This window comes from Anomaloglossus baeobatrachus, chromosome 7, assembly GCF_048569485.1.
Source record: "Anomaloglossus baeobatrachus isolate aAnoBae1 chromosome 7, aAnoBae1.hap1, whole genome shotgun sequence".
Taxonomy (NCBI): Eukaryota; Metazoa; Chordata; class Amphibia; order Anura; family Aromobatidae; genus Anomaloglossus; species Anomaloglossus baeobatrachus.
Genome location: NC_134359.1, coordinates 61,019,278 through 61,033,549, shown reverse-complemented (window position 1 = coordinate 61,033,549; position 14,272 = coordinate 61,019,278). Strand labels below are relative to the sequence as shown.

Here is a 14,272-nt window from a genome sequence, read left to right as displayed (position 1 = left end):
TACAGCCGGGTGCTTTTGGTGGTCACTCTCACAGAGTGATTTCTGCACGGACAGCGTCTTCCCCCATGCAGCTGTGCTGTCTGATGGAGCAGACAGAGCTGCATGTGTGAAGGGGAAAGAAGACAGAAGAGCAGGATTGTGGAGGGCTGACAGGGGGTAATAAAGATGGAGTCTCTAATGTGTCTGTGTATTTATTTCTATTAAAGTATTTTTTCTCTGTGTGGTGTTTTTTTTTAACCATTTATTGGAGATTCTTAATGGCCGGGTCAAACGTGCCTGACATTAAGAATCTCTGGCTTAATACTGGCTAGTAAAACAAAGCCAGTATTAACTCATGATTACCCAACAAGCCACCCGGCTCCAGGGCTGTTGGAAGAGTTGGATACAGCGCCAGATGATGGCGCTTCTATGAGAGCGCCATTTTCTGGGGTGGCTGCGGACTGCAATTCGCAGCAGAGGGGCCCAGAAACCTCGGGCTAATCTGTGCTGTGGATTCCAATCCCCAGCTGCCCAGCTGTACCCGGCTGGACACAAAAATGGGGCGAAGCCTACGTCGTTTTTTTTTTTAATTATTTCATAAAATTCATGAATTAATTAAAAAAAGGGCTTCCCTATATTTTTAGTTCCCAGTCGGGTACAAATAGGCAGCCGGGGATTGGGGGCAGCCGTACCTGCCTGCTGTACCTGGCTAGCATACAAAATATGGCGAAGCGCACATCATTTTTTTTGTAGTTTTTTGGCAAAAAAAAATAAAAAATGCTTCCCTTGATTTTCCATTGGCAGTGAAGGTAACACCAAGCAGTGGGGGATTAGCAGCCAGTAGCTGCTTGGATTACCCTTAGCTAGCAATACAAAAAATGCAGCGGGAGCCCATATATATTTTTTTTAATTATTTATTTAAATAACTAAAAACAAAAAGGGCTTCCCTGTATTTTGATTGCCTGACATGACAGTGCTGTAAAAATAAATCTTTAAAAAAAATGACGTAGCGCTCCGCGGTATTTTTGATTCTCAGTGCAGATAAAGCAGACAGCTATGGGTTGCCACCCCCATCTGCCTGGCGTTACCTTGGCTGGCAATCAAAATACAGGGAAGCCCATTAATTTTTTTTATTTAAAAAATAGTTAAAAAAAAAAATGATGTTGCGTCCCCCCATTTTTGATAGCCAGCTAGGGTAAAGCAGATGGCTGTAGCCTGAAAACCACAGCTGGCAGCTTTACCGTGGTTGGTGATCCAATGTGGAGGTCACCCCAGGCTCTTTTTATAATTATTTTATAAATAATAATAATTACAAAAAAAAAGTAGGGCCCCCCCCAAATTGGATCACCAGCCAAGGTAAAGCGGACAGCTGTGGTCTGGTATTCTCAGGGTGGGAAGGTCCATAGTTATTGGGCCTTCACAGCCTAAAAATAGCAGGCCACAGGCACCCCAGACGTGGTGCATCCACTAGATGCGCCAATCCTGGCGCTTCACCACAGCTCATCCCGTGCCCTGGTGCAGTGGCAAACGGGGTAATAAATGGGGTTGATACTAGCTGTAAAGTCACCTGACATCAAGCCCAGCAGTTTGTGATGTCATGGTGTCTATCAGATACCCGACATCACAAACTGTCAGTACTAACAAAAAAAAAATCGACAAAAAAAATTTATTTGAAAGAAAACTCCCCAAAACATTCCCTCTTTCACCAATTTATTGTAAGGAAAAAAATAAGGGGGTCCCACGACGACTCTGGACTGTCTAGAATATGGGGGGAGACACTCAGGGAACATATCCCCCATTTTCTAGGAGTGCAGACCCTCCATGTGAGGAGTGTGGGTGCAATGAATCTGCACCCACTCTCCCCGGGTCCACAGCAGCAGAGTCAATGTCGTAACGGTTGCTACCAAAGCTGCAATGCCCTGTTCATGAGGTAAGGGCATGCCTAATCAGGAGAACTATTCTACATTTCCAAATATTGGTATTTGCTGATATTATTGCTATTCCACCTACTATATATTGGGGATAGGATCTTGGAGATGGAATACCCCTTTAAGTCCAGTTATCCAGCTGAATGAATACTAAACAACAGAGCTCGCTATTTAGATGTGTTTTCTTGTGGCGTATAACGGACTCTCATGTTTGGTAGTCGTTCAGCAGGGCAACTATAAAATCAAATCCCTCCATTTGGAAATGTAGTATATAGCTCTCCTGATCAATTATGTTCCTTACCTCATGAGCAGGGCATTGCAGTAATAATAATAATTTTTTCATTTATATAGCGTTATTAATTCCATAGCGCTGTATGTCTTTGGAGTGTGGGAGGAAACCGGAGTACTCGGAGGAAACCGACGCAAACACAAGGAGAACATACAAACTCCTTGCAGATGGTGTCCTTGGTGGGATTTGAACCCAGGACTTCAGCGCTGCAAGACTGCAGTGCTAACCACTGAGCCACCGTGCCGCCCATTTAGCTTACAGATGCATAACCACCACTCACTGTGTCTGAACACAGGAAGCTGAGCTGACAGCCGCTCTGTGCATGCGGCAGTGTCTATTGTGAAGGAGAGGGCCGCGGGGGATCAACGCTGCACAGGTACCGTGGGACACCGGGGAACACCGGTGGGGTTATAGGGGGTGACCTGGCAGGGCCTGGGGAGGAGTTTTCTGTCGCATGTGTCATGGCATATGCGACAGAAATCAGAGGAGTAGGGTGAATGCGGCCGGCGCGCTGCTGTGCGTGCGGCCATCTTGGATTTCTGGGAGGGCATCAGGGGGGGCACTTTGGCGACACCGGGGGACCGGGGAGGAGATTTATCATGTTTGTTCATGCTAGATGGGAGATAAATAATTTTTTACCGACACTGTCATTTACTGTAACGTGATCATCGGTATACGTGTATACCTGTGATCACGTGAGCGGGGAACGGAAAAACCATCCTGAATCATGATCTCCAGGGTCTCAGCTACCCCTGAAACCCCGGAGATTTTCTGACGCTGGGGGGCGCTATTCACTTATTTCTGCCTGCTGTTTATAAACGGCAGATCAGAATAAGGCTACATTAACATGACCGATCCATTTTTGCGGTCTGCAAAAAACAGTCCGTTTTTTTTCACGGGTGCATCCGTGTGGCATCCGTTTCCGTTCCGTAGACGGTCCGTATGTCATCTGTTTGTCATCCGTGTGCCTTCCGTTTTTTTTGTGTACTGCAAAAAAACTGAAGGAGGGAAAATACATAAATTTACCCAGGATCCATAGCTTCAACCTATATGAGGCGGTCACATGTTCACTCCGGTGCCATTTTCTACTGCTTTTCACAGCATAGAGCGCTCTGGTGATTTTCTTGTGCTTTTACACTTCATATCAGTCTTTTCTGTCATTATAATGGCAGAAAGACACATAATGTCCCACTCTACTGCATTTTGTAATTTTGCACCCTTTGGTGCCTTTCATGTGGCACTAAGGGGTGCTTAGCTTTGTATTTAGCCAAAAAAATGAAAAAAAAATGACGTGGGGTTTCCCCTATTTTTTTAGCCAGCTAGGGTAAAGCAGACGGCTGCAGCCTGCAGACCACAGCTGGCAGCTTCACCTTGGCTGGTAATCCAAAACTGAGGGCACCCCACGCTGTTATTTTAAATTAAATAAATAATTAAAAAAAAAAAAACACGTAGGGGCCCCCCAAAATTGGATCACCAGCCAAGGTAAAGCAGACAGCTGGGGTCTGATATTCTCAGACTAGGGAGGTCCATGGTTATTGGACTCGCCCCAGCCTAAAAATAGCAGGCCGCAGCCGCCCCAGAAGTGGCGCATCCATTAGATGCGCCAATCCTGGTGCTTCGCCCCAGCTCATCCCGTGCCCTGGTGCGGTGGCAAACGGGGTAATATATGGGGTTAATACCAGATGTGTAATGTCACCTGACATCAAGCCCTGGGGTTGGTGAGGTCAGGCGTCTATCAGATACCCGACATCACCAACCCAGTCAGTAATAAAAAAAAAATAGACGACAAACACATTTTTATTTGAAAAAACACTCCCCAATACATTCCCTCTTTAACCAATTTATTAGAAAGAAAAACAAATCCAGGTCTGGTGTAATCCAAGGGATTGCCATGACGATCCACACTGTCCCAGTCAATGAAGAGCAGGATGTTCCCCATTGGCTGGGAGAGCAATGCAGTGACCTGAGCTAACATCAATGGGTCAGTCCAGGTCACTGCAGGGCATGACAAGTGCTGCTGTCAGCGAGGTACATTACCTGCGCTGATCTCCTGCACACTGACTTCAATCATCTTCACAGCCAAGTATCGCGAGCTGCCCGTGACGTCACCGCTAGTCAGTCTCGGGTCGGAAGCGAGAGAAGGTGATGTGACAAGCGGCGGCCATGGAGGACAGTGACAGCGCTGAGGTCGGGAGGGCAGGACCTCATCACCGCAGGTAAGCCGAGCGGGACCATGTGTGCAGAGTGCCAGGTGGGCGGAGCCTAGCGGGGTAATGTGTGCAGAGTGCCAGGTTGGCGGAGCCTAGCGGGGTAATGTGTGCAGAGTGCCAGGTGGGCGGAGCCTAGCGGGACCATGTGTGCAGAGTGCCAGGTTGGCGGAGCCTAGCGGGACCATGTGTGCAGAGTGTCAGGTGGGCGGAGCCTAGCGGGACCATGTGTGCAGAGTGCCAGGTGGGTGGAGCCTAGCGGGACCACGTGTGCAGAGTGTCAGGTGGGCAGAGCCTAGCGGGACCATGTGTGCAGAGTGCCAGGTGGGCGGAGCCTAGCGGGGTAATGTGTGCAGAGTGCCAGGTTGGCAGAGCCTAGCGGGGTAATGTGTTCAGAGTGGCAGGTGGGCGGAGCCATGTGTGCTGGCGGCGGAGTGCAAAATGGGTGGAGCCTAGTGGGGTCATGTGGCACTGAGGACGTCAGTGTCGTGAACTGCATGGCTGGGGACAGGTGAGTGTGAGTGTGAGTGTGTGTGTGTGTGTGTGTGTGTACATGCCGCGTGCAGGAGGGGGGCGGAGCAAGCTGAGCGGGGAAGTGTCGGCTTCCTGCACACGTAACTAGGATAAATATCGGGTTACTAACCAAAGCGCTTTGCTTGGATACCCGATGTTTATCTTGGTTACCAGCTTGTGGCAGGCTGCCAGCGATGGCTCCTGCACACTGTAGCTGTAAAAAGCCCTGCTTTTTGCTGCTAGAACCGTTCTCGAACGTAACTAGAACTATCGAACTTTAGCAAAATGCTTGAGTTCTAGTTCGATCTAGAACAGCCCCCAAAATCACTCGAACCGCGAACTGGAGAACCGCGAACCGCGCTCAACTCTACTCACTAAATGTTTCCAAAGCAAAGTTGCTTCTACATACAGCAATAAGAAAAAGGGGTGTTATATAGTTGACGACTGGAGAGCGACAGATCTGAGAACATTGTATTTACATTTCTACATTTTAGCATGATAATTTTCATTCATTTCACTTTCATTTACACATTATTCTGTTCTAAATGATTTTTAATCTATCTTTATAGCCACAGGTCTCTGTTCTCCTGAGAAAGAACAAATTACGTGAAGTGTTATATTCAGTATATATAGCACTTAACAGTCTTAAGATGCTACAACAGGGTATCTGGGATCTTACCACATACTGTTTTATTCTTAAAGGGGTTTTCTGGGACTTCAACATTGATTACCTATCCTTAGGATAGTAGGCCATCAACAGTGGCGTACTGTCAATGGCAGCAGGCCACGCAACTGCTATGGGGCCCGTGAGCTGAGGGGCCCGCGTCCGAGTGCGCATATCCAGCTGAAATGCATTGCAGCACTGGAACCTGTATTATATGGCACAGTATATTATGCACATAGCACAGTGTTTTTTTTGGGGGGGTCCCATTCAGACTTTTGCTATGGGCCCCATGATTTCTATACGCCTGTAACCATCAATATGATTTCAGCAAGGTCTGACTCCCAGCTCTCGCACCAGTCAGCTGACTCTTACCTCTATGACTATGTGAAGGATTTGGGGCTCTATATCAGCAGAGTTCTAGCACATGTAGAGAAATATTACAAAATGAATGAGCACTGCTGCCAGTCACCTTGGTCTTTTAACTTGGTCTCTACTGAAAGAGGTTGTGCAGGTTTGGGAAGAAAGTGGATGCAAACGTCTGAATCCTCACAGCATGCACAGTGCACGCTGTTAGGATTCTCCGCTGCTGGTGTCAAGAGTGTGCAATCATGTAACCACAAGTATACAATTTGAATACTTCCGATCACACTTTAAGTAGATGTGCGCAGCCTCGCTCAATTTAACTGAATTGAGCAAAGCAGAGCACGTCTAGTCGGCACATGCATACTTGTGGTTGCCGCTGACACAGGAAAATCCTGACAGCGTGCAGTGTGCACGCTGTGAGATTCAGAGATTTGCACTCATATCGTGACTGCAGACTTTCATCCAAAACCTGGACAACCACTTTAAGCATCTTGAAAAGACTGATTTTCTCGCTTTTATTTAAGGCTGAGAGCTGGCTGGGGCTTTTAGAAGACTCCATGAAGTCAACAGTTCGGCAGGAAATCATGGAAGCTGTGGCGGCATATGAGGATAAGCTTCGGGATCAGTGGCTCTTTGATTATTCTGCTCAGGTTTCACTCACTGCCAGTCAAATATGGTGGGCAACGGATGTCGAAATTGTCTTTCAAAGGCTGGAGGAAGGGTTTGAAAATGCCCTAAAGGATTACAATCGCAAGCAGGTAATTATGTCTGAAGAAAATCTTTGATAGTAAAATATAAATATTTGAAAGGAAATAAACTAACCAAAGTCATTAGTATTATTTATCTATTTGCACCCAGTTCAGGCTCAGAATGGTGTTCCAGACATTATTTCTTGATTTATTTATCTATAGTCTGTATATAGTAAACAAATTCATCTGTATCTGTGTTATGGTGCTTTGTTCACAGACTAAGTACCTTAAACGTCATTTACATCAGTGTAAAATGCAGCGACCTTTGCGAAGATAGGGGTAAAGGCCGCTTTACACACAACGACATCGCTAATGCGATGTCATTGGGTGTCACGGAATTCGTGACGCACATCCGCTCTCCTTAGCGACATCGTTGCATGTGACACGTACGAGCGACCACTAACGAGCGATAATACTCACCTTATTGTTGCTCGTTGACACGCTGTCCAGTTCCCAAATATCATTGCTTTTTCAGGACGCAGGTTGTTCATCGCTCCTGCAGCAGCACACATCGCTATGTGTGACACCGCAGGAACGAGGAACCACATTGTACCTGCGGCCGCCCGCAATGAGGAAGGAAGGAGGTGGGCGGGATGTTACGTCCGGCTCATCTCTGCCCCCTTCTATTGGGCAACTGCTTAGTGACGTCGTTGTGACGCCGAACGACACCGGTCACAGCAACATTGCTAGGCAGGTAAGTAGTGTGACGGGTACGAGCGATGTTGTGCGCCACGTGCAACGATTTGCCCGTGACACACAACCGATGGGGGCGGGTACGCACGCTAGCGATATCGGTAACGATATCGCAGTGTGTAAAGCGGCCTTAAGACATAATACTCCTCTGCTTTAGATATTTAGACCCTATATCTATCACAGGATTCTGAGTACCAGTCTACACCCAAAAAGAAATTAGTGCCTTCTAGAAAACCACATCACAGACCACTAGAAATTTTATTTATTAATATACTTTCCACTCTAGACCACCTGGGATATTTTATTACCCATTAAGTTATTTATATCCATTGTCAATTACATTAAATTGGAAGTTGTATTAATACCTGGGTCAAAGTGTTTGCTAGGCCACACAAAATTGTATTAGTTTTATCAATTCTTATATCATTTGGATTATTTTTTAACAAACCACTAGCCCACCGATGACACTATTATGAAACCTCAGGACCACCAAGGATGTTTTTAATAAACCATTAGAATATTATATAGATATTATATTAAACAGTTAGATCCCCACAAGGGGCCGCTGTGTAATTAGGTCTGGCAATAGAACCACTAGAGAACAGTGAAGGCCATAAATCATTGGTCTTGTTGCTCCCCGAGTGGTGCAGATAGGGTAAAAATCTGCAGGTAACATAGACAATGAACAAGTTATACCTTCCTTCTGATTTCTTAAGACACATACACTTTATGGGCAAAAGTATTAGGATTAGGACCCAATTTAATTTCAGTTGTTCATTCAGTCCCATTGGCACAGGGGTATAAAATCTAGACCCCCAAAGGAACTACAGCAAATCCACCACAAAGTGGAGATCCCGTAATGTTACATGTGTTGAGGAGCAGAGTGCCGAAAGTCACCAACGCTCTGCAGGGTCCAAACCTCCTCTGATATTAACATCAACACAAACACTGCGGCTTCTTGGCCGATCAACTGCAGCCATACATCACCAAGCACAATGCTGAGCCATACATCACCAAGAACAATGCTGAGTCATACATCACCAAGAACAATGCTGAGTCATACATGACCAAGCACAATGCTGAGCCATACATCACCAAGCACAATGCTGAGCCATACATCACCAAGCACAATGCTGAGCCATACATCACCAAACACAATGCTGAGCAATACATCACCAAGCACAATGCTGAGCCATACATCACCAAGCACAATGCTGAGCCATACATCACCAAGCACAATGCTGAGCCATACATCACCAAGAACAATGCTGAGCCATACATCACCAAGCACAATGCCGAGCTGTACATCACCAAGCACAATGCTGAGCCATACATCACCAAGCACAATGCTGAGCCATACATCACCAAGCACAAAGCCGAGTCATACATCACGAAGCACAATGCTGAGCCATACTTTCCCATGCACAATCAATGCCGAGTCGTACATCACCAAGCACAATGCTGAGCCATACATCACCAAGCACAATTCTGAGCCGTACATCACTAAGCACAATGCCAAGCCGTACATCATGAAGCACAATGTCGAGTAATACCTCACCATGCACAATGCTGAACCGCACATCACCAAGCACAATGCTGAGCCATACATCACCAAGCACAATGCCGAGCCATACCTCATCAAGCACAATGCCAAGCCATACATCACAAAGCACAATGCCAAGCTATACATCACTGTCAAGCTGCCACCAAGGGGAGCCGTAGCTCTGCAGCAGAAGACACTACACAGAGCAATGAGAACCAGGAAGTAAATACACAGTGTTCTCGTACACTGCCTCACAGCACAGCTGGGAAGCAGAGCTGCGGGGCGTGCAAGGAATAGTCAGGCAGGCTGGGTCAAACACAGTACGGGCAGAAGCAGGACCAGAGGAACGAGCAGAAGCGGAGTCAAAGTCAGGCCGAGATCAGTACAGGAGGAAGCAAGCGAGTGGGGAGGTAGGAGAGGGGACAGAGGACTGGAGGGACGACCAGGGGACGGAACACAGAGAAGGGCACGGGGACACAGGAATAGACGGATCAGGATATCACTCACAGGACCAGTAATCAAAGGCAAAGCAGCGCTAAGCTTATAGCCGGCGCTGGTTCACTGGATATGTCAGGCAGGCTGGGTCAAACACAGTACAGGCAGAAGCAGTACCGGAGGAACGAGCAGAAGCGGAGTCAAAGTAAGGCCGAGGTCAGTACAGGAGGAAGCAACCGAATGGGAAGGTAGGAGAGGGGACAGAGGACTGGAGGGATGACCAGGGGACGGAACACAGAGAAGGGCACGGGGGCACAGGAATAGACGGATCAGGATATCACTCACAGGACCAGCAATCACAGTCAAAGCAGCGCTAAGCTTATAGACGGCGCTGGTTCACTGGAAATGTCAGCTTTTAAGGCATCCAGGCTCCAGAAGTGAGCCCCGGGAGAAGGCTCTGCCCCCTAGCCATGTGGACGGGGAGGCGAACCATGACAATCACTAAGCACAATGCCGAACTGTACATCACCAAGCACAATGCCAAGCCGTATATCACCAAGCACAATGCCAAGCCACACATCACCAAGCACAATGCTGAGCCGTACATCACCAAACACAATACTGAGCCATATATCACCAAGCTCAATGCCGAGCCATACATCACCAAGCACAATGCCGAGTCATACCTCACCAAGCACAATGCTGAGCCGCACATCACCAAGTACAATGCCAAGTCATACATCACCAAGCACAATGCCAAATCATACATCACCAAGCACAACGCAAAGCCATATCTCACCAAGCACAATGCCAAGCTGTACAACACCAAGCACAATGCTGAGCCATATCTCCCCAATCGCAATTGCGAGCCATACATCACCAAGCACAATGCTGAGCCATACATCACCAAGAACAATGCTGAGTCATACATCACCAAGCACAATTCTGAGCCATACATCACTAAGCACAATGCCAAGCCGTACATCATGAAGCACAATGTCGAGTAATACCTCACCATGCACAATGCTGAACCGCACATCACCAAGCACAATGCTGAGCCATACATCACCAAGCACAATGCCGAGCCATACCTCATCAAGCACAATGCCAAGCCATACATCACAAAGCACAATGCCAAGCTATACATCACTGTCAAGCTGCCACCAAGGGGAGCCGTAGCTCTGCAGCAGAAGACACTACACAGAGCAATGAGAACCAGGAAGTAAATACACAGTGTTCTCGTACACTGCCTCACAGCACAGCTGGGAAGCAGAGCTGCGGGGCGTGCGAGGAATAGTCAGGCAGGCTGGGTCAAACACAGTACAGGCAGAAGCAGGACCAGAGGAACGAGCAGAAGCGGAGTCAAAGTCAGGCTGAGATCAGTACAGGAGGAAGCAAGCGAATGGGGAGGTAGGAGAGGGGACAGAGGACTGGAGGGACGACCAGGGGACGGAACACAGAGAAGGGCACGGGGACACAGGAATAGACGGATCAGGATATCACTCACAGGACCAGTAATCAAAGGCAAAGCAGCGCTAAGCTTATAGCCGGCGCTGGTTCACTGGATATGTCAGGCAGGCTGGGTCAAACACAGTACGGGCAGAAGCAGTACCGGAGGAACGAGCAGAAGCGGAGTCAAAGTCAGGCCGAGGTCAGTACAGGAGGAAGCAACCGATGGGAAGGTAGGAGAGGGGACAGAGGACTGGAGGGATGACCAGGGGACGGAACACAGAGAAGGGCACGGGGGCACAGGAATAGACGGATCAGGATATCACTCACAGGACCAGCAATCACAGGCAAAGCAGCGCTAAGCTTATAGACGGCGCTGGTTCACTGGAAATGTCAGCTTTTAAGGCATCCAGGCTCCAGAAGTGAGCCCCGGGAGAAGGCTCTACCCCCTAGCCATGTGGACGGGGAGGCGAACCATGACAATCACTAAGCACAATGCCGAACAGTACATCACCAAGCACAATGCCAAGCCGTATATCACCAAGCACAATGCCAAGCCACACATCACCAAGCACAATGCTGAGCCGTACATCACCAAACACAATACTGAGCCATATATCACCAAGCTCAATGCCAAGCCATACATCACCAAGCACAATGCCGAGTCATACCTCACCAAGCACAATGCTGAGCCGCACATCACCAAGTACAATGCCAAGTCATACATCACCAAGCACAACGCAAAGCCATATCTCACCAAGCACAATGCCAAGCTGTACAACACCAAACACAATGCCGAGCCATATCTCCCCAATCGCAATTGCGAGCCATACATCACCAAGCACAATGCCAAACCGTACATCACCAAGCACAATACTGAGGCGTACATCATCAAGCTCAATGCCAAGATTTACATCACATCATTGGATGGAGTGGTGTAAAGATGACACCACTGGACTCTGGAAAAGGGGAAATTGTTTCAGAGCAAAATGCATATAGATTCACAATGAGATTTCATAAAAGCTAATGTAGTATAATTTGTAGGTGGTGCAAAGTGTTTGCATATCTAATGTATATAGTTACATGTACGGTATGTACATACTGTATATCATAAATATATCACACTTATCTTGGCTCAGAATTACACGAATCTCTTAATTTATTGCCTATTCTTATGAAACCTAAAAAAATATTTTTCTAATTTTCATATTTTTTTACTCATGGCTCAGTATAATGCAATTACAATACAGATTGAATCTCTAATACGAGCTCCATTTCCTGATACTTTAGAAAAACTCCAGCGTATTGATAGATTCCAACTAATGGAGTCAAATAACATATATTTGCATAGCACAGCAAGGGATTATGGGCAATGGCATGCAAATTATCCCACATCCTGCATCACTTTTTAAGTGGCGACCATTTTTAAAAGCATTCGCTTTATACCTTAACGTGGGGAAAATGGATCCAAATTAGTGACTTTGACCTTTTATAGAATGTCGTAAGAGAAAAAAAGAAAAAAAAAAAAGTTCTCAGGTCTCCAGCCCCCCAAATATGTGTAATTATTTACACACCTATTAAATTACTTTTTTTTTTTTTTTTAAAGCGAAACGCGTCACATAATGGCACAGTTTTGAAAAGTTGTTTGTTTTGATGGGAACAACAATGCATGTCTTGTCGGAGGCACTATACATTTCACAGATGCATTTAGCACTTTACGCATGACAGATTTTATTTTACAGAGTTTAATATCTCATCTGAATATAATTATTTGCAGATTGCTCAGCTGAATGCCCTTATAAACATGCTGTTAGGGGAACTTACCCCCGGGGTGCGTCAGAAGATCATGACAATATGCACAATTGATGTTCATGCGAGAGATGTGGTAGCCAAGCTTATTGCACAGAAGGTAATTTAATGCAGAGCAATTACCCTAATGCATTTTTAAAAGCATGAAATAAAGAATAATTTCATTTGTTGAAAAGCTCGCCCCTGCCTATGTGTAAAAGTGACAGAATGTTTTGATGTAGTAATTTTTTTCGTTACATTCTTACATTCACATTTAGGCAATTACACTTATGACTTAAAGAATTGGAAAATATTCAAAAATAAAAAAACAAAAAAAAAAGTGTCTAAATGTTTAAGGATTATGTTTGATAATTGGTTTTGGAACTTTTAACATGACAGCCGGATTCACTTTTGTTTTTTGAAATCTCCACTTTACAAACAATTCCAATTATTTCTTTTTTAATACGTTTGAATGCAAGGTTAAGAAAAAGAAAATTTTAAACTAATTTGCCTTATTTAGGCTACGCTCCGACAATAAGGATCTGGTGAGTTTTTAATATTGCAGATTTTGTGCACCAATCAGCTAATTGAGGTTAATAGCATTTTTCATTGATATTTTTCTAAGAGTTTTTAATGCATTTCTTTTAGCTGTGTTTTTTGTCTTTTTTTGGTATTATTATTATTTATTATTATAGCGCCATTTATGCCATGGTGCTGTGCATGTGAAAAGGGGTGCACATAATTAACAAGTACAAGAACAATACAAGGCACAGACTGGAACAGGAGGAGAGCGGACCCTGCCCGCGAGGGCTCACTGTAACGCCTGCCTGGATCCACAGACTCAGATGGGATGTAATGGACACACTAGAGGGAAGCCACTCACCAAGCAGGACCCCCAGAACCCTGAAACCCTTTAACCCCTATACAGAGATTTGGAATTACACAGGGCCCTGGAGATCACTACCTGTGGAAGGATGCAGTCTGATAAGGGTAGTCGTCAGGCAGGGTCAAACCAGGAACAGCAGAACAGGGACAGAATCAGTAGGCAAGGGCGTAATCAGAAAACGTAGCAGAGGTCAAATCCGGATCGAGCAGCGAGGTACAAAACAGCAGGCAGAAGGGTAGTCAGGAAACACGCAGAAGTCAGCACATAGGAATCACTAAACAGAATAGGACGGACCAGGAGCCAGGAAATCAAAACTATCTCTGGAAGAGGTCAGCAGACAGAAGGGGAATTAAGAAGGGTGTGGTGTCGTCCCATTGGCTGTAGCTGAATGATGGCAACTTTAGCTGGAAGACACACGCCACCTATAGTCAGCCAGTGGTACTGCAGATCCCAAGATAACCCAGCCCAGTGGATGATCGGAGCCTGCGTCCACCGGTGCTGCTGGCATCGACTCCTCTCCTATCACCAGCATCATCCATGGCAGGAACACGGCGTCGCCTGGTGATCCGAGTAGAAGTCGCTGGAGCGGACTCCGGTGGTGATGTAACACTCGCAGTCTACAGTAGATGAGGGCAGAGCTGGTCGTGCGATGCTACAGTGGACTGAGGGGAATGGTTGAGGATACAATAGATGAGGGTTGAGTTTGTTGTGTGATGCTACAGTGGACTGAGGGGATGAGTGAGGATACAGTAGATGAGGGTAGAGCTGGTTGTGCGATGCTGCAGT

At 46.4% G+C, this 14,272-nt stretch overlaps 1 protein-coding gene across 1 annotated transcript in view; it reads left to right on the top strand.

Annotated features, from left to right (window-relative positions):
• The window catches only part of LOC142245878 (dynein axonemal heavy chain 11-like), a 519,159-nt gene that overhangs the window by 101,280 nt on the left and 403,607 nt on the right, over window positions 1-14,272 (top strand). Inside the window, exons 19-20 of the mRNA XM_075318873.1 lie at window positions 6,468-6,701; window positions 12,590-12,721. Of these exons, the coding sequence (XP_075174988.1) occupies window positions 6,468-6,701; window positions 12,590-12,721 (366 nt within the window). The remainder of the gene's footprint in view (window positions 1-6,467; window positions 6,702-12,589; window positions 12,722-14,272) is intronic.